The following is a 25,320-nucleotide window of genomic DNA, read 5'->3' as shown; positions in this document are numbered from 1 at the left end:
ACAGCACTCATAAACACAACATTTTACACTCCAGCTGCATAAAACCCTGATCGGAGGATCCCCGGAACTAAATTTCGGTTCCACTTCCTGGTAGAAACAACAGCCGGTCACAATTTAGCAATTTGTACATTGAATCATATATAACCATACATTCCATGCAACATAAGCAAGGCCTCCCCAACGAAAGACAAAAGATGAGTCAAACAGTTACTTTATTTATGTTCAGGTAAAAACATGAACCTGATGCAGTAAATTATTGCAGATCTTAGAAACCAGCACATGAACGATTGGGCCAGGAATGCAGACAGTGGCGCCCTCCACTGGCCACATACTGCAGATGCACATCACTATTGTTTTTTTTCCAAGCCAGCAGTGCAAAGGAAAAAAAAAAAACTACAGCAAAGAAATAGACCATATAGAAAATAAAAAAAAAAGGAAAAGCAACCATTCTCACCTCAAAGGGGGTGTGAATCTGCATATTAACTCCATAAATGAAATTGAAATGCTGTCTGGCCACGAATCAGACCAGTCAAAAGTTTGTGCCCAGCTACATTATGTGTTGAGGGTTGCTTGAGATAACCCTACAAATCCAATAGGGCCCAACACAAAGACGTTTACACTATCAAAATAAGAGCAAAACATCTGAACCAGATCAACACATTGGTAACATCTCATGAGAGCTGAAACTCTCTAGAAGTCTGAGGCCAGAGAACACAATCTCAACTTAGGTAAAAGGAGGGATGAGAGGGGATAATAATATGCATTCATCACTACCCACATTCTTGTTTACGCAACTTTTAAGCGCAGACCGACAGGAGGGAAAGCGAACCAAGAATCGACGCACGCACACACACACACACGCACACACAATGAAGTGAGGGGGTGGAAACATAAGAAAAATGCAGACAAACGGAGATGCTATCAAATGTGTAGAATGAGCAAAGTCTGCAAATTTGTCTGTACAAATGATCTTTGGAGCTAAAGTAAACCTAGCTTGCTTGATGGACCCTCCCGTTTCCACCAGAGCGCCCCCCGCCCCCCCTGCACTCAGACATTGTCCACTTTGGAGAGGAGTCATCCCTTTTTTTTTTTTCTTTTAAACATCTCACAGCAATGCAATTTAAAATGTCACCCAAATGTTTTCATCATTTTGAACATTACTCAACTACTGATATAACTTTTACTCTCTTTTATATTTTAACGTCTGTGTCGTGGAACACCTCGCTAGGTTTTTTTTTTTCTTTTTTTTTGAGAGTCGGGGCAGCAAATATATAAAGTTTCTGCAAGCTGCTTCTCTACCAAGAAGGCTGTACGCGTAGCCTTACTGTATGTGATTACAAAAAAAAAAATAAAATAAGAAGGAAGTCATGATTTTATCAGTCGCTGAAGAAGGCATTGAATGTGAGATGGTGAGAGATCAGGAAAGGTGGAACGACTGTTGGCCCTCTCGAGCCGCAGTCAACAGTTTCTCTCGCATGATCTCTATGCTGGAGTAGTCAGGCAGCTTCAGGTAGTTGACGCAGGTCATAACTGAAGGGAGGAACTCGTCTGGGTTCTCCGTCGACTCAAATGTCTTCCTCACAATTGTCAGAGGGGGATTGAGGCTGCGGAAACCTGAAGAGTACGGCACAGTGTGCGGATATTAGCCTGATATGTCCCGTTCAAAAGCTGGCGTGTGTGTTTGTGTGTGCGTGCGATGCCTCACCTCCAACAGGCAGTCGTGGGCTTCCTGTGACAAACTGCAGGAATAGTCTCTGTTGCTCGCCATCGAAGCTGCTCAACACCTCAAAAAGGAACCGCACAGCCCGGCTGATGGGCAGGAGGGTATTTTATAATACGTCCATCTTGCATCATTTCATGGCTTAGTTGTGAATGCGAAATTTACCTGTCGTGTGTGTAGCCATGATCCGGTCGACAGCACTCCATCAGCGTCTTGACATCCCACGACTCTGATTTACTGCCGCACAGCAACTGGTCAAGCTGCAAAAGGTGGAGAGAGAGAAAGGCCCGAATGAAAGATGAAAAATGAGGAAATCACAAATACATTTCATTGTGTTTTCTCGTCAAAATACTAATGCAAAAAACTGTACCACCACATGTACAGCGGTATTCGTTTTCCATTATTGCCATAATATGTCTCGGTTTTTGTACGGCCAAAAGAAACTATTCGGGGATGTGAAGAATGGATAGTTGTTCTTTTAGGCTACCATCACATTGCAGAGTATGATGCCCACACTAAAAATCAGATAAAAGTCACATATACTAATAATACAGTAAACCTCGGATATATCGGAAATTCGCTCACAACGGACAGATAAAAAAGAACCGATTTTTCTGTAATGCATTTCCAATAAAAATTCATTGCATATATCGGATTTTTTATAACGGATTTCGCCTATTTCGGACAAAATCTCCAGTCCCGTTCCAATGCATTTCCATTAAATTTCCCTCGCATATATCGGATGGCCGCATCGTGGCGCTCCGATTCGCGAATCGTGACAGGCCGCTATACGACGTCATTTGCAGCGTTTGTAGCGTTGCCTGCGCGTCCAGGTACATTGGAAACATAGTCAAGGAAGTGCCTTTTTATAACGGATAAAATCTGATTTACGCATATACCGGATATAAATCCGATATATGCGTAAAACGGACATTTTCCGGTATACGCATATAACTGATTTCGCTTATATCGGACAAAACCAGTGGGAACAATTGAATCCGATATATCCGAGGTTATAAGAAGAATAATAGATTTTATTTGTATAGCGCTTTTCAAAATACTCAGACACTTTACAGAAAAATTTAGTTAAATAAAAACAAGTAAACAGTGTAAAAGATACGTTAAAATACTACATTCATTGGTTAATACACAGTAAAAACATGAGTAAAAGCGGGGAGGGGCACAGCAGTCAGGTATAAAAAGTTAGACATTAAAAACACATTTAAATAGGTGGGTTTTTAGTGTTTTTTTGAAACTGGGAAGGTCAGGGCAAGCACGGAGTGAATGGGGCAAAGAGTTCCAGAGGGTGGGGGGCGACTATGGAGAAGGCTCTGTCACCCCAGGTTCGGAGCTTGGTCTTACAGGGGAGTGCCAGGATATGGGCAAAAAACAAAAAAAAAACCAAATCAGAATTGGCCAGAAATGCGAATGTAGCCTTAGAGTTGTGGACACTATAGATAGATTCCGACCAGGGAACCGTTTTATTGTCTTCACTGCGTTTTGTGTGCTCTATTGGTTAATAGAACAACTGTCTGCTTCCTTCCTTTCAAGCACTCTGCTGTGCACTGATCAGGCATTCAAGCACATTGCATAGTTCTGCATATTAGAGGAATCAGTGCTTTTTGACTGTTTTTGGTTTTTTTTACAAAAGGGGACCTATTATGCTTTTTGCACTTTTGTAACCTATAAATGTAGTTAGAATGCTGTATTTTCGTTTGCTAGACATGGAAGTGGGGCCACCAAACTCAGTTTGACTGTGTACAGCAGGGGTGCCACGCGGCCCGCAGGACACTAGTTTGAGGCCCCAGCCTTGATATGAAAGTTTAATGTTAGTGCGGCCTGCGCAAGTTTGATATGGATGCTGTATGGTATCATGTATCCAGAAAAAAATATTATGTTTGATTAATGTTCATGTTAAAGGTTAAATAACTGTTAATAGTTATCCTCCCTATCCGTGTGGAAGTGGTAAGTTTTTGGCGATTTAAGTTTAAAGGAAATAACTTACGCTACCGTTTAGGTCGCTAGCTCTCTAGTTTGCGAGTTAGCATGTGTCTCAAGACCCTGCAGTTGCGCAATATGTTGTAAATAAAAAGAGTACAAATGTGACTATAGTCGTGTTTTGTCATGTCTACAGCGCTCTAATAATCCACGGCACGCAAAGTAACAGGGATGACATCAAGTGTAAGATCTGATTGGAGGTGGAAAGCAATAAAGGTGATTAAAATATACACTAGCAAGCTTTAATAAATTATTCTTACTGTATCTCCGGGCATCAACACTCTATGCGGGTGTTTATGGCCCCAGCAAAGCTCTGAGTCAATTTAGAGCAGGGGTCTCAAACATGCGGCCCGCGGGACACTAGTTTGAGGCCCCCGCCTTGATATGAAAGTTTAATGTCAGTGCGGCCCGCGCAAGTTTGATATGGATGCTGTATGGTATCATGTACCCAGAAAAAATTATTACGTTTGATTAATGTTCATGTTAAAGGTTAAATAACTGTTAACAGTTATCCTCCCTATCCGTGTGGAAGTGGTAAGTTTTTGGCGATTTAAGTTTAAAGGAAATAACTTGGAGGCTACCGTTTAGGTCGCTAGCTCTCTCGTTTGCGAGTTAGCATGTGTCTCAAGACAGTTGCGCAATATGTTGTAAATAAAAACAGTATAAATGTGACTATAGTCGTGTTTTGTCATGTCTACACAGGGCTCTAATAATGCTTTGTTCATTTTTATCTGAAAAAAAATAATTTGTCTACCCACCAACTATATGTGGTTTCTTAAGTTTTTATTTATTTACTGATTTATTACTGATTGATTTTCTTTATTCTTGATTTGTTTATTTTTCATCTTATTTTGTGTAGAAAAATAAAAATTAAGAGAACAGTGGAATGTTTTATCAGAGCTTTTCTTGTAGAAAATCGGAACCAAAGCAAAGTTTATTCATTTTTCTGTTTTTAATAAATGCGGCCCAGCCTCGCCCAGACCCTAGCTCCAGTGGCCCCCGGGTAAATTGAGTTTGAGACCCCTGGTGTACAGTGTGCAATGACAAACATTGATCTATAATCTGCTTACCTCTTCTGGGTAGAAATACTGCAGGTGATGTAGGGGGAAGACTGATTCAAAGCCTTCCCTAAAAGATTCAAACTGTCTTGATACACCTTCATTTAGAGTCCAGTACACCACCAACTAGTAGCAGGAGACAAAAAGGCAACATTGGGGCATATTTAAATACAGTAATATAACGTATAAATCACAAAATGTTGCAAAAACTGAATGTGAATGTCACATTCCTGTGTCCTGTGGTAAGCAGTTTTAGGAGCAGGAACACATTTATTCGCAGCCAAGGTCATTGCATTTCTGTTCACAACATTTCTTTCCAAATGTCAAACTTATTTTATTCTTTCCCATGCATTGATAAAAGCACGCCACAAAATGAAAGGAATAGTAATGACGTACCCTCAGATACTCTTCCAGGTTGTATATCGTGACTGGCACATCTTTTCCACCCTTTTTCAGCTCAATGTTAGGGAATCCCGGGAGTGTGAAGTCCAAACCCAGGTCCTCCACTGAGCAGCCGTTCATGTTCAGGCTCTCCAGCGCCTGCTGTAAAGTCTCCCTCGTCTGCACACAAATGCATGAAAAAGTTGGAAAAAATACTTTATGACTAAGGAATAATCCGACGAAATTGTCTGAAAGCTTAGTAGCTTCTGTGACAGGAGATAAAATTAAAGTTTGTTTAGAAAATTTTAAAAATGTACCTGTGATCGATCCTGTTCAAGCCTTTTCTTCTGGCGAATAATATCCTCCAAGTGCTGGATGGATTTAGCCACACCGGGATCGATGTTTACCAGGTCATGGGAGCTTATAGACATCTCGTGTCGCAACATCCATTTATAAAATGGCAGCCCCAGTGGCAGGTCCAGCTATAAAATTGTAATAAGAGGATTTAATGCAGGCACATATGTTCTATAGTACAAGCTAATGTTATAAAACTGCAATTGATAAACATTTTCTATGGATTTTGAAAATAATTTTCACACACTGCCCCTTTCAGCTCAAATTAACTTGTAAGGCTAAATGAACAGAATTATGTCTTGGCTCACATTTTAAAGGACTGAGTTTGGTTTGTTAAAAAGTGACATCCCAAGAACCAAAGTAACACACACACACAATCATTTATTTCCTTACCAGTCTGAAGTCCATGATGGCTTTGGCCATTAACTTTCCTAAGAAGCGGAACTTCATTTTGATTTTGGCTATGTGAGCTGGTTTGGTTGTCCTGCCGAAGGGAACCGCAAATAGTCCTCTGGAACTGAACATATACTTTGTTCCCTCTTGGCTTCCTATGAGGAGTACAAAAGAGGAGCAAAGTAAAACACCATGATAGTCCACATGCACAGTCAGTAGTATTAATTTAAACTGGAAAGTATTACAGTCATCCCTCGCTACATCGTGGTTTTAAAAAAATAAAATTAACCAGTTATATGCAGTATTCTGGTAGGTGTAATGTTACACTGATGAGACAATATTATATTACCTTCACACTGCATGCAGGAGTGTAAAGGTGACTATAGGCTAAGACCATCAATAATAGCAACATTTATTTTGAAAGTCAAACAGGTATGCTCTAAATACAAAAACACTTACACTTACATTTATTTTGAAAGTCAAACAGGTATGCTCTAAATACAAAAACACTTACACTTACACTTACTCACCAACCACGATAAACAAGGGACAACTGTAAGAGATAAAAAGGTGAGATGGTACCTTTAGGATTGGTCAGAGTGACCTCTTCACCTCTCCACAGGCCAAGGTCAGCCCGCTGGAGCTCCTGAGACACCAAAGCATAGAACTCCAAAGTAGGACCAAGACCTGTGCCCACCTAGAAGAGAAGAAGTTATTCGTTATTCTAAATCTATCTCTAACTAAGAGAGTCTATTCAGCCATGTTGTATTTCAAGTACCTCGTTCTCATACTGAATCTCCAACATTGCCCGTGAACTACCAAGGTCCTGCATCACAGACTCGGCCTGTTTGAGCAGCTCATCTCTGTTTATTGTCCTCTGAAAACACAAAATATTAAATATTTAAAAAGTTGGAATGATAAAAAAAAAAAAAATTAAATAAAACTTGCAATGTACCACACCTTTTTCCTATCAAGACGTGGTGCGACTCGGCTGTCCTGAGAATCTGATTGGTTAATCTCAGGGTTTGTGTCGAGTAAGCGCTGCATGGCTCTGTCACGGTCGAAGGCAGTTACATAGAACAACATTTGCCGGGTGTCAAAGGGGAAGAAGAAAGGACTGTAGAGGGAACACAACATGGAACAAATGATCAGATATCACTTTTTTAACTACCTTCATACTAATAATGTATACTCTCATATTTACCAAGTCTTTCCGAGCTCGATGAGCCAAGTTGGTATGTTTCCTGTCATAATAACGAGCGGGTCTTGGAGCTGACGATTGGCTTTGGCTGTCAGCTTACTGTTAATGAACTCACTGGTGGGGATGATTTCCTTACACACTGCATTCTACAAAAACACCATGACAGCATGTTTTGCTTGTAAGAGCGCACAAGAAATGCTTAAATTTAATGAGTATGTACATGTTTACTTAATGTGTACTTAAATCAACAGTTACAATGTGCCCAAAAAAATACTATAGGGGACTTACGTCATGCAAGTAGAACCAGTATCTACTGATCGAGTGCAGGACCCTCAGCAGCAGGTTGACCTCTAAAGATGGGTCATCAAACGTTATGGTCTCTGGTGGCTCTGAAGTGAGGTATGTCTCTAAAGGATTGGTGACGCTGGGACACACGCCGTCTGGAAACACCATCATTATATTTACCTGCCAACTCAAGTAACTCTTTGCTCATTGATACAATGCCACTGTTAAAAAAAAAAAAAGGTTACAGGACACATGCAGATTAGGCATGAAGAACCCTCACCGTGCCACAGCTCATCCTGCTTCTTAGCGTTGCGAGGTGAGGTTTTGGTGGGTGCAGTCTGGGCTCTGCCCCTCTTGCCCCCCACAGTGTCTTTGTTGCCGTCCTCATCCTCTCTCACTGGTTTATACCTGCAAGGAGAGACAGAAGACTGTGTGACATCTGTAAACACCACTCCAATGACTTATTAGAGGAACCATAATACCTCCTACGCTCATTGGTACATGGTAACATACAACAAAGTTACCGTGTACAATGATTTGAAGGCTATATGGTGATTAAAAAAAGCCACATCTAATACACATCACATGCAAACAACATTCTCTTTACCATATTGTGTGGGTTTTGGTCCAGATGCCTGCTCGCCCGAGTGGGTTTGCCTCATCATCTGTGGACTCCCTTTCTTCTTCTGCCTGAAGACTGTACTGTCGCACGGCCTGGTAAACTGTCATGTTGTATGGCAGCAAGTGGTCGCCAATGTAGAACTGTAGTCTGTGGCGTACACTGCCGGAATTCAGGAACTGGGCAGCCTGCGTAACCAATGACAATATGGTTATATCGGTCAGGCTCGAATGACAACACATTAGTGGCTTGAATACTGCATACTACATACCAGTGATTCATCTATTTCATCATCTGAACCATCATCATCACTGTCCTCATCCTCTTCTCTGATTCGGCCATAGCCTGTACACAAAAGAGTTTAAGCAATACAAAATACATATATATTATAAATAGTTAGGAAATAAGAAAAACTGGACCTTGAGATTATGCTTGTGTCCCCAATTCCTAAAAGATCTTTACTAACCTCTGACAACCAGGTACCTCTCAATGGCCTGCACCAAGGCCAGAGGGTCAATCTTCACAGGGCCACCTTTCCACTGTTTAACATTAGTGCAGTCTGGGTGTCTCTGGAGCTGACACTTGAGCTGATGTGTGTTGAAGAACTTAAGTGCCTGGGAGCCCCTTCAGACACACATTTACTGCATTAACTCCATGTCAGGGTTAAAGAAAATGTTACAATGATTCAAAAAAATAATAATTTTAAAATCGTACAGACCTGCTTCCATTGCCGTTTCCACTGGGAAAATCATGCACTTTGACAGGGAATTGCTCCATTTGACTCAGGCAGCTGTTCATTTTATGAACCAGTGCCAGGAAGGGTGCATTTTCTGTTGGGTCCAGACAACTTACAGGTTCCATTCCTGGGACCTGTTAACCACAAAGCATACAAACACAGTTTTTAAAAGGGGACCTATTATGCTTTTTCCACTTTTCTGACCTATATACATGTAGTTAGAATGTTATATTCTTGTGTTAAACAATACAAAACTTTCAAATTTGCACATTTGGAAGTGCTGTGTGTTTAAAGTAGCAGTAAGATTAAAGTAGACTTTTCTCACTGGGCAGCCGGTGAAGACGTGGAGGAACCGTTTTAGTCGCAAGTCCCGACTAAGTAAGTCCCTGTCTGTGTTGGAGGTTAGGTAAAGCAAGAGCTGCTTCACCAGCCCACTGTGTTGAATCTCAAAAGAGGACACATCGGATTCTGACACAATACTGGAGATCTCCAAGAGACACTCCAACCCACCGTCCACCTGGAATAGAGGATGTAAAAACACAGAGTAAACCACCTGCAGGTAGGTAACATGATGAAGTGTGAGGCAACGTGTATGATTTACCTGCAGGTTGAGCTGCTCGGTGGCTGTGCAAAGTCTCTGAAGTACATTCAGTGCAGGGTTGCTGCCATCCACATTTTCAGAGTTGAAGTACCGCTCCACAAACTTGTTGGCCTGTTCTTTGATCCAAGCCTTGATTTTATCTCTGTCAAAATATTGGAAACGGGTCCCACATTCAAATACAGCAGTCCGGGTGTCGTTGCTGAATACCAAGTCAAATAGTTTTGTTTTTTTTACCTGTTGTTGGAAATGGAGTCCTTGGGAGGTGTCCTTGCCAGGCCACTCACCCCTGCTGTACGTGAGGGCTCAGAGTTGGCATTATTGGTTTGGGCACCCAGTTTGCCCCACGTTTTTGGATTTAGACTGGCCAAGAAGGACGATTTGGGTGACTGAGTACTTGTGGGGCTTTTAGCTGTGGCGAACACATGTACATTAGGCATCAAACACCATCAAATACAGTATATATTAAGAGTAATTATTACAGTAGCTATGTAGCACTTTCAATATTCAATATAATGTCCTATAAAGTCCTTTGACGAGCACTATGCTCTCTTGATTTCTCCTCTATCGTGTGTGCAGTGCAGCAATGAGAAGATCCTTAAGATATTACGTCATAGATTGTTCTCACAAAGAGGGGATAAAGATAACGAGAAAGAAATAAAGCTTTTCAAAACTTCAATAATAAAGCAACATTAACTTACCCTGATTGTCTACTTTATCATCATCTCTTGGTGGCGAGTATTTGGGCCTTCTGGACCCCCTTTTAGGTAATCGCTTTCTCTTCAGGACATCGCTTAACCTTCTGACAAGAGTCAACAACGGCACGGCAGATTAGATGGTGACAAACAAATTTTAAATGTGTACATATGTATATATGAATAAATAAAAGGAAACAATATTGAATATTCTGCATTGTCTGTTTACACTTTCAAATAAAGTAAATACATTATTGAGCTTTTACAATTTTTTATAAATATTTAATTATTTCATGTTTGATATGGTTGTTGGCGAGGCCAACACTGAAGCACCAGACTTCAACAAGTGGCTTTTATTGCATGTTTAAATGATCTCACAACAGGCAAAATAATAACCATAATAAAAACATGTTACTGTTGCGGCCATAGCCCACAACCAGCTACAACTCGCCTCTGAAGCCTCAATGTCACTTGGTGCCTGCCATGAATTCTACTCCTCCAACAAGGTGAATTGTCTTATACCTTATTTTCTCATTATATCTACTATATTGGGTAATGTATGAATGTAAGGGTGACTTATTTGGGGGTGTTATTTCATTCCAAGATGGCTCTAATGTGGAAAAAAATGTATAGTACTAAGAAGATTGTAAACAAGTCTTCTATGCAATAACTATGAAAATATTCAATATATAAAATAAAGACTGTATCCGCAGAAAACTTTTGATATGCGGGTCTGGAACCACTTAACCGCCACACACACACACACATCTCATGCTTCACATCTAGACACGTCAGTCCATGATGAGCATCCATCAAGACTCACCCTTGTGGACTGAGGTCCAGTGAGTCGTCCATGCTGTGCTGGAAGCTGGGTGAACCCAGGTCAGGAGCTGCATTATTTGCAGTTGTGGTGGATGTAGTGCTGATTGTGGTGGTACAAAGACTGGTACTACTACTGGGGCAAACCTTAGGGGGACTAGTGACTAGAAAGCTCTCCGACTCGGCCAGGTTTTTAACCTGGTGCATTACACCTGGAGAAAGTACAACAGGCATGATTAAATATAGCTGATTAAACAGCTTCATTACATGTATCAGAAACCAACTTTACATTATACTGCAAGATAAAACTGAATTGAACTCGTTCATAACCCAAGGACCACTTTACAATTTTGATTCAATTTATTTGCATTTTTTTTTTAAAAACAAAATTATAACTTGAGTTGCAGGATAAGCCACAGTAGACGGCATTTTACTCATTTATCGAGAAAGAATTCAAGTATTTTTTTAAAATACGTGTTCCATTTTCAACATGATGAAAAAAAAAATGTAATTAAAATTTTTTTATATACGTGTTCCATTTTCAACATGATGAAAATGGAACACGTATTTAAAAAAAATACTTGAATTGATTTAAAAACGTTTTGATCCCTTTTCTCTTTTAAATAGAGATATTTGAATTAAATGTACATGTTTTTAATTACAATACCGTCAAACAATATATTTGCCCAAAATTATCATAACAGAATCTCCTGTGTGCACAATGACAAATTACAAACTGAAAAGTGTGCACTACCTTCTCTTCTGAAATAGACACTGAAGACATCGGGTAGCTTCTGCATGAGAATCTCAGCCATCTGCAGAGAACCCACTACGATTTTCAGGTCCTGGCTGGATAGCATGGAAGCAATGTGACTGGAAAAAAAAGTAAAATAAAATTAATTTAATTTCAAATTACAATGGTTATTGTAATTCTGTTTTTGCGCATCTTTATTATATCATCTTACATTTGGAATGTATTTGTAAAATGGTCCTGGACTATTACCTGGACACTGCATGATTCCTCAGCACATCCTTCAGCAGCTCTGCATCAGCAAAGTAGATGATCCTGAGGATGGCTCTAAGGCACTTGTGTCTGACTGCAGGTCCAGCAGAGGAGCTGTACACTTCATATAAGACGCCAAATAGAGTTTTGATAAAGCACTTAGCCAGCTCAGGGTCCTCCTTCATGAGCTGGGCTCGTGCATCTTCTCTCCGTACTTCCTGGTGACTCCCTGGAGATACAGCCACTTGATCATACACCATAAACAAAAAACTTCAAAACAATGCCGAGTTGCTGATGTTCTATTATGACTGCTCTTTTATCGTGGGCGCAGTTGAACAGTTTCAAAACTGAAACAAAACAAATATTACCAGTGCTGGGATTTGCAAGTGGGTTTGGCTTCCTCTGGATACCCCGCGCTGTTCCCGTGTCTTCATTGATCTGCTGCATAGAGTTAAAGTCAATTGTATACACACGACCCAGAGTTGACAAGCTGATCTCATCTTCTCCATTCTGGTGTGCTGTCTGTAGGACAAGATAATGATCATATACAGCCAGAATTAGATTAAGAAATTGATTTTAAAATGCAAATGTATCTGGGACTTGTGATACACATTCAATAAAATTATCAATACTTTAAAATTCTAACCATAGCAGGGGTTCACAATCACGTCAACAAAATCAATACCTCAATAATGCGGCTGTCAATGCGATTGTAAGGGTGCCATAGCCCTCTATCATCCCTCCATTGCCATATCACTCCTTCCGTTGTCTGGGCGCTACCCTTTTTCAGCATTACGTCAACTGCAAAGATGCCCTCTCTAGGCAGGCAGGGCATCAGCTCACTAGAAGAAGAAGGTTTCAGATAGTTGCGGGATTGTGTTAGTCTTCGAGAAGAGTAAGGTGTCAAGATAGTTGTGTTGCAATACCATATAAGGGAGGTCAGTTCATACAGCTCCTGAGGACTCCGTGGTACAAGTTCAATCTGCTCCTGGCAGCTGCCATTTGATGCGCCGCACAAGAGGAAGCGCAATGTTTCAGCTATGTCTAAAGAAAAAGATACCTGTGGTCAGTAGCATGTTAAAATACCTGTAATAAAATAATTTTTAGGTGGGAAAAAAAAAGTCATAATATGAACCACGGCTCTTCTAATAGAAGAAAATGAGACCAGACAGTTTTCGTAATGTGAGCATGCAGGACCTGTTAGATTTCCAAATGGCTACTGTATGTGGAGTGTGACCCGCTGGTTACTCACTCTGTTTCATGAGCTGGACTGCCAAGCAGGGGCAGTTGGAGCACATGAGGGAAAACATGCGCACAACCATGATGAACATCCCAGAGCTAAGTATAGGAGGGGTCACTACCAGCAGCTGCTGAATGTTGGTCAAAAGGTCCCGTGATGCCACTTCTTGCAGCAGGTTCTGTTAAGTCAAAACACACAAATTAACTGTGAAGCCAACCAATAATAAAAATAATAACATGGTAAGTCTCAGATCGCAATAATAAAAAATGACCAAACCTCTTCATGCTGAAAATTGTCCACCAGTCTGGCAAAACAGAGACAAGTGCTCTCGACTGATTTTTTATCCTAGAGGAAAACAAAATGAATTAATTAATTATAAACTCAACAAGTACTGTAAGTACAATGAAAGGGCTGCGTCGAAGATTTTGTCTTATATTTTGTACGGGCAACACATGAGGAGAATGTGGCTTTATTGTCATAGTGATGTAGTACGGTAGCCAATTTTACAATGTGCTCAACTGGTGTGAATAATAGATGTATTTCTGCTGCTTCCTTTAATAATCAAATTGTGCATGAACGTTGATAGATAACACGTTAGATATGTTCAAACATGATAGATTTAGTACCTGATGTGCAAGTCTCTGAGTCAGCAATGGCAGGGAATCAGAAACAAAGTGGAACTCATCTGGCGTAATGCTCTGGCAGCAGTTGGCTGCTATGGCCAAGGCATTCCTCTGTGCATTGATGCTGAAGAATTCTAGGTAAAGTAGGCAGGCAGCAAGCCCGCCCTGTGAGGGATGACACGAGTAGTTTTGATTTGTGGCAAATAAGAGACAGAATGAGTAACAAGAAGGGTAAAAAGGCAATACTTACAGCCTGTAAAATTGCTTTGCTGTGCCGCCTTGACAACATCTCCAAGGCAGTCAGTGCCTGCTCTGCTACGTCAATAAACTGAATGACCTGAAGCTGCAAACGAGGTGAAATTGCATATTAGCGTATCTAAAAAGGTGAGCGTTACCTATTGCCGGGTGATTAGGAACAGTCAGGGCCATGTGTCTTACCTTCTCCAGGAAGACGGGAATAGCATCGACCACCACAGCTGAGGATCGAGGGAGGGCCTCCATCATATACGTGAGTGCACGAGAGGCATGATTCATCTGTGTACATAAATAATTTTGAATAACTATGAAAAGAAAAATACATGTAAATGTACAATTCTTTAAAGGCAAGCATACTTACAATGTCAAAATTATGCTCCATTTGCAACAGTGTAATCTGTGAAAGACAGTTGAATGAAACCACAAGCCGTTGGGCACACAGGTAAACTTGGGAGGAACCAAGTGAATACAACTCACCAAAGCAGGCACCACACTCTTGACAGGGAAGCCACCGAGGGTTTCTTCATTGCCCATCACAAGCAGCTGGCACATCTCGATGGCAGCTTGGAGTTGCTGGGATTCATCGCCTGTGGCCTGCAGGCCTTGTAGTAACTGCTGTGCCTTGGAGCCTGGACAAATGGTAGTCAGAATTTGAAAACTATTGCTTAGAGCTTACCAAAAAAGATGTCTCATTTCCACAGCACGTTTCCTACTCGGATGGCCAGATTCTACTGGTCATTCAGACTTTTACTCTGGCAAAATCAGGTACCTGGTCTCACACCTCGTCAGTCGAGACTTGACGTCACATTTGCACTTGGCCACTTCTACCATACCAGGCTTCACCCCAAATGCCCACCCTCTCCCTCACCCTCCTCCCGTTATCCCTGGCATGCACTCACTGCTCAGCATTCTGCAAGTGCAATCCCTTCACAATACCACATTGCATATTTTTCTTCATTTTTCTAATATTTGAGACATTTATTTAAACTGAACAACACGGTGGTTATCAATAACTGGCAAGGGGCATGTACTTTCACAATAACATTAATGTGTTAACGTGAATCAAACTAAATCAAACATGCTAGTGTTAGCATCTGTACCTTGGGACTCAGTTTCTCCTCTGTTGTTAGTCTGTGTGCCTCATTCCGACTGATAATTAAATCAGTCATGGGCCTGTCATTCAAAACCACTAAAATTTAGCGTCATACCATTTCTAAGATGTGAGAGAAAGTAGAGGTCCAGCGCAACGAATAAGAAGAAATACTGGGTCAAAAATGTATTATTCCTAACGGTAGAAACTAGACTTCGATGTGTGAAACATTACATTAGTTTTTTTAAAGTATGTTGGGTCATTTAATTACATTTTTTTTCCTAAGAAAAAAAATGGTGATAACCCGATGGAGGTTTTATTATTCTGATTCATGTACCAATAGGAACTAACAATAATTTATTTATAATCATTGTCTGGTGAAGCTCTGGCAGTGTGAAATTTTTTCATCCAGGAAGCATATAGCAGGGCTCCAAGCGGCTTTGAAAGGCAATGATCATGTACTTTCTTTTACTGGAATCGAATGACACTGACCGATGCACCGGACCATCCCTTGTACTGAGGTGTTCAATACAGCTTGTTTTTGTTAGTTAACCGACTCCCAAAGCTGAACCAATATGAACCACTGCTGTGCAGTAGAAGTCCACATGGCATAAGAGAGATGCAAGGAACTTACTGGCACCACTGCCTATGGTCCTGTGAAACAACTGTGACATGCGGGGTCCCAGGGGCCCGAAAAGGTGTGGCGGAAGACCCCTGGCCTCCAGTAATGCTAGGGGGGGACACAAGTTTAAACACAATAAGAATACTTATTCAGACATTTAATGACCAATGTAGTATCATGAGATCAAGAGTGAATGTACCTTGAAGCCTTCCCATTTCGGAGTCATCAGACTCACTCTCGCCAGAGGTGGTCATGCCGACTGCTCCAGTAACAGAACTTGAAGCTGAAACAACATAATTGATGAATATTGAATTAGATCTAATGTACAATGTGGCATCATTTGTGTATTTAGATCTTTCACATAAATATTGGGCGGTTGATAGACGGGTACCTGAAGCTCCCTGCGATGCCTCATCAGTGCGAGCGGCCGACGAGTTCGCCCCATCCTGGTTGTTGTCAGAGTCAGCCATTTTCTCCTGTCGGCGAGCGTCAGCTGCCCCACGCTTGCCCAGGCCTGAGCCCCGCCGACTGTAATAAGCAGGATCAATAGACAGAATAATTACAGAAGTCTGGTTCTCTCACAGTCACAGACAGACACAGGACTATGCTTTGAATGAGTACGGTTGATGCAATTCTCTCTCATTATGTACAATGCAGCGGCCCAAAAAGCCAAACTACTTCCAAAGAAAGGCCTGGGAAACATTGGTAAGACTGTCCTCCAAATGTTTAGAAGGTGTAGGTGAACAGAATCAGTAGAAAAACATGTATTTGGTCATAAAAGTCAGACAAAACACAAACAGGTTAGGTAGTGTAATCCTGTGTTGTTACTTTGTTATATTGCCAAAGAGCCTAAATGCCTATTCCAGCTTTGTTTCTACATTTGAGTGTTTATCAGGATAAAACTGAAGAAAATCTTTCCTGCTTCAGCTAGACTTGTCTGGTACACCTTGCCTTAGTTCACACAAATAGTCAACACATGTGTCAGCCTCAGGAAGCAACAGGAGATCCAAATTCGGTTAATTCAACTCCTCTGGATAGAAAGCGAGTCAGATGACAGAAGACTACAATTTCTCTAAATACTTTTAGAGTCTAATTTAAGACAGGGGGGTTTATACCTGGTGCTGGCACAGGAGCCCGTGGTCTTCTGGCGTGTGCTCCGCCGAAAGCTGGGGAGCTCTGCTGGAGGAGACTCGCTGCGCTTTTTAGTGGATTTTCTCAAACCTTGGGTGAACAGTGGTGACACTTAAAAACTGGTGAAGCATGATGCAGGGGGTTAAAACACAAGACAACCTTATATCCGTGGTACCACAGCAAAAAATATCTAATTATTTTCAGCAGCAAAGCGTTGCCTCTTTCAAGAGCTGTACCACTGGCTAGATGATATTAATAGCAACCGTGGCACTATGACAGGACACCCTTCTAGCTAGCCCTAAGAGTCATAATTCACTCCGGCAAAAAGATTACACTTCATATTTAAAGAACAAAACTAAAGATATGTGGCCCCATCTTTGTGTCCTCTGCAAATAACTCATATTATACACCAAAATAACCCACCATGATCAAAATGGCATGGTCCAAAACAAATCATTGCATAAGTAGGGGAAGGCATGCAATACATTTTATTGATTTACTCACCATTTTCGCTTTAAATACAGTAGCTATGTGTGTTATGTGTATCAAATGATGGAAGCTAAACAAATACTGAGAGAGCTGCAGTTCTTTCTTCCAAACAGAAGTATCTCCGCCGGTCTACAAACATAACTCTCGAGTCAGCTGACAGGTTGATAACCAAGCCAACTTAGGAGGAGGAGTCTCTCTTTTTGGGCCCAGAGCCCAGGCCACAAAGGACGCCTCAGTATCTAGCCTATCCCTTACCAAGAACAGTGACCCTACAATAATTTTAACAGCTGGTATACGTCAATGTTTTTGCTGAAGGATTAAATGGATGACTTAATGCTGGACCAAACTACTGTGAATTTTGGTCGGGGGGGTTGGAATTAACTACAGTTGTACAGTTCTCTGGGTAGTTCCCAGAGGTGTGTTGCCCAAAAACTGTTTGTAATGCAAATGAGCATTGTTTGTCCATGCCTGTCGCTGACAAAGTGCATGGCTCCCAGGGCAATTATGCACTTCTTATATATACACACTGTAAATGTGCACTAATGAAAAGTAATATAGGTCATGTATTAGATACAACAACGCAACAATAAGGAGGGGGGAGGACAACAATGTTAGCAACACAAGCATAGATATGCTAGATACAGGGCTAACTGTGGTGTCCGTATTTGACCGACTGTGATACTTGGTACAGTGCCATTCTTTATTTCAGGATGTGTAGTCCCAGCCATATTATTTTTATTTTAAATCTTTTTTCTCATAAAGCTGCCCTCGTTTAAGTGGTCATATACACTGAAACTGAAAAAAATGGTGCAAACAAGTGAGGGAGGTGTTAACTTTTCTCATGTTAGGTGGTCATACATGTGCCCTCAAGTTGACAGTTGATAATTTATAAATACGGAATTGTAAAGCATAACACATACGTTAAAACACATTATAGCCTACATAGCATACATATACATGACTGACCTAAAGATAATGGCGGCAGCACCCAATGTGTGTATGGCCTCAGCTTTAGCATTTACACATTTTTGGTGCCTTTCGGCCTCACAAGTTGTAGCGAGGTAAACATAAGTTAACATAAAATCTTATGTTGTTGAAATTGTGTTTAATCAAGTGTTTGAGGCATATTTAGGATTGTTGTTAGCATTTAGCTTGTTAGCTTCTGTCAAGAGTGAACAATGGCAACTCAGCAGTCACATTTATGGTAAATGTTGATCTGAAATTGGAGAACGGCAACATCAAGCTAGCAGGAGGGTTTGGGATGAGATGTGCAAAAAAAAATGTCTGCATCATTTCCCCCTTCTCGGGTTGGTCTTGGGAATTTAACCCCTGCGAATAGCAGAGGTCTATATCATCATCAAAAGTACAGTCTGCATAATGGGATCCATTTCATGACAAAAAAAATGTTTAACTTTTTATCACTACAAAGAAAGTAGTTCAACAAAGATAATAAAGGTCTCTATGTACCAACTTACTATGCCCTTTTATAAAATCACTAGGGATATTAGAACATTTACATGGCATTTCAGGAACTGAATTGGTCTGAATTAGAAGTTCAGTGTGACAACTGTCAGATGTTTGTCTGCAGACCATCCTTTCCTACTATTATATTCCGGTCATGTACGTAACACATCCTGTCTTTCCTTTATAGCATGTACTTCTGCATCAAGCATTGAAATCATAACACAGCTTCGACTATGGCCAATATTAGCATAACTATCAACAGATAATTATTGGAATAATTGGTCATCTTTCCAAGTTGCATAGTGTTATTCTTGTTAACACGCCATTTATCTTATTGTCTTATTGCAAATCAACCTGACTGGTCAAAGCAGATGGTTGTCCACGCCCGAGTCTGGCTGTTCAGTGTTTATTCTTTATTCAAAGTCTATATTAGCTATAGCTCTTAACTATAGCTAATACTTATCAATTAGTACCACTTTCATTAAATTATCTACGGTTTCCAGCACATGGACAATCCAAACTAGTGAACTGTGAATGATTAAACTTATTGCAGGTATCTGCGCAGACCCTACACATCCACTCGCTAATGTACCCCAACGGGACATACTAAAAATGGTCCCTTTCAGGTTGTGCTCAGACAGGTTGGCTCTGCCTGCCTACGTTATGGTGGGTTCTACAGCACAGTTACTTACGGGGCTCTGAAATGCAAAACAAGCTATTTGTTACATTATGCAAACTGAAAATCGTTGTGCTTTATAACGGGTATGTCAATACTGAACAGCGAAAATCAATACACGGTTAGTGACTCACTTGCTAGTTTAGCTTGTAATCCTGACGGCCCTGGTTTGGAGGTCTCAGTTTTGGAGGATCCAGGCAGAGACAGTTTGGGTTTTGGCAGGTTCACTTTTGGATTGAAGCGTGTCGCCCACTCAAACTTTGAAGAGCTAGCAGATTTAGCCTGCTCCTTGTCAAGGGTACTACGGCGAGGGGAGGGGCTTGAGGCGGAGCGAGAACGGCGTGCCTTAGTCTGGTCTTTCCCTTGTTTGACTCTGGCACCCACCGTGGTAGCACTGTTTGTGCCTGTAGTGGAAGAGGAGGAGGAAGTCGATGCAGAAGAGGAGGAGTCTGTCACGTTGCTACACCCAGCTTTGGCTGAGGCGGCTGATTTAGACGCCAGCTTGGTGGGTTTAGCAGTTCTGCTCTCTGTACGGTTGGGGAGGGGCACAGCGGTGCTACTGAGACCAGGGAGAGAGTCCGCTTTCTTCCGTTTCTGGACCGGTGAGGCCGCAACGGCCCCTCTTTTCTTGGTCTGTCCTCGACCTGACGATGCAGGTGGTTCTGAGGGAAGTGATCTCTTCTTAGCCGGACCTTTCTTGGTCTCTGAGGTATTATCTCTGGGCAATGAGTGCGATCTGGGTTTTTTTGTTGGTGCTGGTCCTAAGGTGCTAATTTGGTCAGGAGCTTCACTTCGCTTCAGGCCTCGGGTGCCTTCACTCTTTGACTGGTGGCTTGGTCGTTCTTGTTCTGATGTCCCTGCGGCCTCCGGGTCGTCTTGCAGTACAAACGATGCCACAGACAGAGCAAGTCCACTTCTGCAGGGGGGAAGGAAAAAAAACATGATCGAGGGAACTACACACGCACATAAATGAAGTACACTCTGATTAAAAACAAAATGTGAACTCAAGTACAAACCCTACATAAAAATACAGTCAAAGCAAGCTAGGTAGAGAGGAGGGGTACCTTCTTGAGCTGTGCCCTCTGGACTGGCCAGTGGCTGAGCTGGTTGTGGCTTTGGAAGCCTTAGAAATAGGTCTTCTACTTTCAGGTGGGGAATTTGCTTTTTGTTTTACCTGCTCTGACTGCAACCTGTGAGGTTGGAAAATTAAAGAGCAAGGAACAGTGTGGGTTGTTTGTTAATCCACAAGAGAAATGTAATCAAGACTCATTTATGTTTGACTGCCTGAGGGCTCGTTAGCACCTCTGCATAGACGTGACCACGTTAAAATTACAGTCACACTTGGAGTCGTGGATACAGTGGAACCTCTGCTTCCGAATGCCCCTTAATACAGTCACATCATAAAGAGTACATACAGCCACCGTGCATCCATCTTGCAACCTCAGTTCAACTCAAACGATTGACTAGGGTGTGTTTTTGCAAACTCTATAGGAATGATATACATGTGGTCCTCGGGTTACGTATGAGTTTTGTTCCTAGATTATGACGCAAGTCAGTCCTTCTCAAATAGGTGAACTGTCAGGGGCGGGGTGTTGTGACGCAGGGCGGACTGTCAATATTAGTGTAGACCTGCCAACATGTAATAATACTCGGCATACAATTTGACTCCTCAATACGCCCGTATGCTTCGCTGCTCTCCATTTTGTTGGATTTTGCTGATTTCAGTTTCAAGTTCGGCAAGTACACTGCACAGTTTCTCGATTGTATTTCTAACCCGGGAGGTGTGCAAACATTTTGGGGGCATGACAGAAAATAACTGAGAATCACTGGTACAAGTTACGATTTGGTCCAAGTCGGATTGTACACCTAAATTAGCTACAAAGTCCCTCACACTGTACACAGAACGCATGAAGGTCATAATACACAGTAATAAAACACTAAATACAAGAAACTGTAATTAAATCAAGACTGTGTGTGGCTGCGGGTGGATGGGACAGTTGAGTTTGCTGATGTTTTGGTGTGGTTCACCGATTGCAGCATGTTTTGTTTTTGCAATAAAGAGATGATTGACCACCATCATCCTTATGAAGCCTGTGTAGATGTTACAATACGGTCCCCCATGCTGTAACTAGTTCTGGAGCAATGAGTGTGTTTATGGACCAATATTGAATTAATTTATGGGAGGGCATATGTAACCACAAACCCGAGGACCACCTGTAAACCGCAATTTGCGTGGTAAATAGACTCAAAACTGTACGACTTCAGCGAGTCTCTATGATTTGGATGGGACTAATACACGGGTGAGTGGAATAATGCCTGTGTCATGCTTTGGTAATTTAAGTGTTTTATCATACAGTTACCAGTGGTTAGCTTATTATTACATTTGCACGACACTTTAGAATATTAAAGTGCAACATAAAACTATATCAGTTCAGTCAATGTCTGGTTTTATGATGGCAGTTTAGTCACCCCGGTCCTAATTATTTTAATTCCCATTATTTCCTAGATCAAGCATCGTTCCCAAACAGACTATTTGTCCTTGAAGGTTCCACTGTACTTATGCAAATCTGTTAAAATGGCGATACCGTGGACCCACTGACCTTCCTGCGACTGTGTGGTCTTGTGGCTGGGCCGCAGCAGTGTTCCTCTGTGAACGGCGCAGTGACCCCCCTGGATTGGAATTAGGCCGGTTGGACATTGGCACCTCTCTCCTGAAGGGACATACCCTTTCTAGACACTACCATTCACTGTAACCAAAGAAAGGGATTGGGCAAATAATTAACACACAAGGGAGACATAACACGACACTGGACACAGGGATACAAATATTAATTATTTATATATACACATATATTTATAGATTCAGAAGACAAACCAAGCGATAGTTTTGATCTATCCACTGGAAGGGCATTCTGTTTTCTTTTGAGGATCCATAACATAAAAAAACTGTCACGTTCATCTTTCAGTAGTGCCGAACTTTACATTTTAAACTGCAGTTAATTTGCATGCCAGCAGTTATTATTCTTGTTTAAGATACAAGACTCACTGATAATAGAGTCTAATGCTGCAGACATTGCTTTTGTATTGTATTCCATTGCAGCCATTTGTACTTCTTAGCACAGCCAACAAATATAAACTTGACATTTCAAACATTACTGCCACAAAATGCTTCCACAACAAAACATGATGTCATTCAGATAAATTTCCAAATATATTACATTAGCCTCTAAGGGGGTTCTATGCATTCAAAGTGATACAGGCTGCTGATGATTAAATCAACTGATTCACAAAGACAACTTTAATCACAGCTTCAATAGCCTCTGTTAGGACACATTCCATTAAATAAAGGCTTTTTTTTTTTTTTTAATGGCACAAATCATAGTATAAAAGGACACCATAATTATTAAGCTGACAGGCTTTAGTACATCCTGGTCGTTTATGCTTCAGCTTTTCTGACATTTGTCAACTTGTCGGCAGCAGGGAACATCGGCAGTACTAATTAGATGAACGAGTTAATAAATATACACGGGGATTCCTCTTGGAGATTAATAAAGTATCTATGCGCTATTCGTGAAACTCAAGCGAGTATACTGTTCAAATCCTGAAAACCGAGGCCTGTGTGTTTCTGACGTACTTGTCCACAGTCACCGCCTAGCATGTTTAGCTAGTGACTTACATTTGCCACTGGCTTTTGTCTCTTTCGTATGTACACAAGAAACACACACATATCCCAAAGCGAACCGGGTTAAGCATTGAATTGTAGCCATCACTACGACACATCGCTAAAAGGCTAACGTTTCTTCCGCCTAAATTAGAGCAGCTAACGAAGCAATGGGTATATGGAAATGCGTAGTTGGCGTACCTGTATGTCACCTTTTAAGCTGTAGCTCTCAAAACTAAACTCGCTTACAAATGTGAATACCGACCTTGTTGTTGCCAGGAAAGGTTATATTTATAAATTATATAAAAGACAGGACACAACGTCGATCAACAAACATTAGGTAGCGTTACATATCGAACACGGCAGCATCAAATGCGAGTTAATGACATACAGTTAGCTTGCTAGCAAGCTGCAAACAAACCAGAGCTAACTTGTTATATTGGCTGCCATCACAAATCTAGTCTGTGTGATGCAGCTGACAACTATAACATATACAGAACTGTAGCCCAAGTTAGCTCACATGCTAAGTTACTACCACGGAAAACAAACCGAGAGAAAAGCTATACCCACCATATCGTTCACTGGTGACAATGCGAATGTAAAACTCACAAGTATGGCTAACTAACGTTAGCAAGCTAAGGATCACTGATGTTTTCCGAGCTGACAGAAGGCCAATGCCCTACTCTCAGTGACGCCAACTCGCGTTTGTCTTTAATGTTTCAGAGGAACATATAAATTGGACTAAGACGCAACGTGTCAACACTGTAACTAACACATCTTGTATTTAAACACAGTGCGAATTGCCACCGGACGCCAAACATAACATTTAAGCACCCTAGAACTGTCGACGAGATTGTAAACGCATTATTCGCAAGCTAACGCTAGCCTAGCTAGACACGATAGCAAATGTTGTCAATTTGTTTACTGTCTGACATAAACATCGGGGCTTAGCTAACCATACCTCTGTTATCGATTGCCACCGGTTGGGATGGCTGTTAAAACGAAAATACTGACCTCAAGTCCAAAATTAGCTGCGATAGGACAGTCGTGTACGGTCGCTGCACATTGACAAATCAAACAAGAGCGATATAGCTGCCCGCTAACAGTGGGCACACAAGCTAATCTATATTAGCCTGCCTTGTTATCGCTAGCTTGCTTTTTTGTCAGCTCGATGAGATGGCAACGGGATTTTCTAAGAAAGTGTAGCAATCAAACGATGTATTTGGGAAAACGTGTCATAATGACCTAATAATAAATGTACAAGCTCGCTTTCTCGTTGGGAGCTAGCACGTTCACGTAAGCTAGCAAAAATGAAATGGCCTCTTGATACCTTTTAGACACAAAAAACAGGGAAGCAGAGACGGGATTCGAGACCATAAACCAAAGACTACCTCATTATTTCCATAATCTATTTCAATTACAGATACTCTCAAAAGGTCTTAAAGCTGTTGCGCTAAGTGTCAGTGGAAAAATGATGCATTTAGTGTTAATGCTGTTACCTATTTCTTCCAGTGTTGTAGTTGTAACAGACAGTGCACCAGCTCCTCTTTTCTCTCTCTACTAGCCCTGGATGCTAGTTTCACATCAGCTGAGCGGCCTGCAACTGTGATATACATCCGCCGGCTTCCTCCGCGCAGGGACTAGTTTCTTCTGAGTTTAGCTTCCGGCCTGAGTGTATGAAACTCATATTGGACTTAAAAGTCTATTTAAAACATATTATTTGCCCTGCAATTGCACAAAAAGAGCATAGTGAGTCAATGTTAATCTCATGTCCAAGCAGGTTGTTATTTGAATGTGACCTATTTAACTTTATTAGAAAACGTTTTCAAGACAATAACAAAGTAGTCTTTAAAAAAAACAAAAAACATTGAAACATTACAGTGCATTTCTTACATCAATCAAAATATAACTTTCCATTATTTACATTTGTATTCAACTATCTGATCATAAGCCCAAAAGGAGTAGGCTGAAGCAAAAACTTATAAATGCCTACCCCTTTTTGCAAGATATAATCATGTTCATGTTACTGTCTTGTTTTCCCCTGTTATTATTATCATCGTAATATTATTATTGTTATTATAATTATTATCATTATTGTTATAATCTTTATTATTATTACCATCATTATAATCATCATTAATATTACCATTTTCATCATTATAGTTGTAACAATTTTTTGATTTTTTTAAATTATTATTTAATTTTACAG

At 41.0% G+C, this 25,320-nt stretch overlaps 1 protein-coding gene across 8 annotated transcripts; it reads right to left on the bottom strand.

The window, feature by feature from the left end:
- Positions 1 to 195: 195 nt before the first annotated feature.
- trip12 (thyroid hormone receptor interactor 12) lies at positions 196 to 24,767 on the bottom strand. 8 transcript variants are annotated; one of them, XM_058080949.1, is made up of 42 exons: positions 24,611 to 24,767; positions 22,051 to 22,197; positions 20,515 to 20,640; positions 19,585 to 20,366; positions 16,806 to 16,911; positions 16,082 to 16,218; positions 15,890 to 15,973; positions 15,703 to 15,798; positions 14,456 to 14,607; positions 14,340 to 14,375; positions 14,162 to 14,257; positions 13,974 to 14,066; positions 13,727 to 13,888; positions 13,377 to 13,445; positions 13,113 to 13,278; positions 12,787 to 12,904; positions 12,546 to 12,702; positions 12,229 to 12,382; positions 11,861 to 12,089; positions 11,612 to 11,730; positions 10,862 to 11,069; positions 10,045 to 10,145; positions 9,581 to 9,755; positions 9,347 to 9,488; positions 9,071 to 9,262; positions 8,728 to 8,879; positions 8,476 to 8,633; positions 8,281 to 8,354; positions 7,998 to 8,197; positions 7,671 to 7,798; positions 7,394 to 7,545; positions 7,109 to 7,251; positions 6,865 to 7,021; positions 6,683 to 6,781; positions 6,487 to 6,601; positions 5,905 to 6,059; positions 5,475 to 5,639; positions 5,173 to 5,337; positions 4,789 to 4,902; positions 1,886 to 1,980; positions 1,706 to 1,809; positions 196 to 1,614 (listed from the first exon to the last, which is right to left on the bottom strand). In XM_058080949.1, exons 2-42 carry the CDS (start codon positions 22,146 to 22,148, stop codon positions 1,418 to 1,420), a joined length of 6,171 nt encoding a protein of 2,056 aa, XP_057936932.1. In that variant the 5' UTR covers positions 22,149 to 22,197; positions 24,611 to 24,767; the 3' UTR covers positions 196 to 1,417. The 8 variants fall into 8 exon arrangements, with proteins under 8 accessions (XP_057936932.1, XP_057936936.1, XP_057936938.1 ...); XM_058080953.1 differs by having other exon boundaries at positions 10,045 to 10,142; XM_058080955.1 differs by having other exon boundaries at positions 12,229 to 12,301.
- Between the last annotated feature and the right edge of the window lie 553 nt (positions 24,768 to 25,320).

This window comes from Doryrhamphus excisus, chromosome 8, assembly GCF_030265055.1.
Source record: "Doryrhamphus excisus isolate RoL2022-K1 chromosome 8, RoL_Dexc_1.0, whole genome shotgun sequence".
NCBI classification, from domain to species: Eukaryota; Metazoa; Chordata; class Actinopteri; order Syngnathiformes; family Syngnathidae; genus Doryrhamphus; species Doryrhamphus excisus.
The sequence above is the reverse complement of the archived record's forward strand: the minus strand, read 5'-3'. Positions and strand labels throughout refer to the sequence as shown.

Coding starts and splice junctions, on each gene's coding strand:
- trip12 (XM_058080949.1), bottom strand. CDS start 22,148: ATGTCCAACCGGCCTAATTCCAATCCAGGGGGGTCACTGCGCCGTTCA. Junction 15,974..16,081: donor GGCATCGCAGGGAGCTTCAG/GTACCCGTCTAT, acceptor ATGTTGTTTCAG/CTTCAAGTTCTGTTACTGGA. Junction 12,383..12,545: donor TTGACAGCCGCATTATTGAG/GTATTGATTTTG, acceptor CTTGTCCTACAG/ACAGCACACCAGAATGGAGA.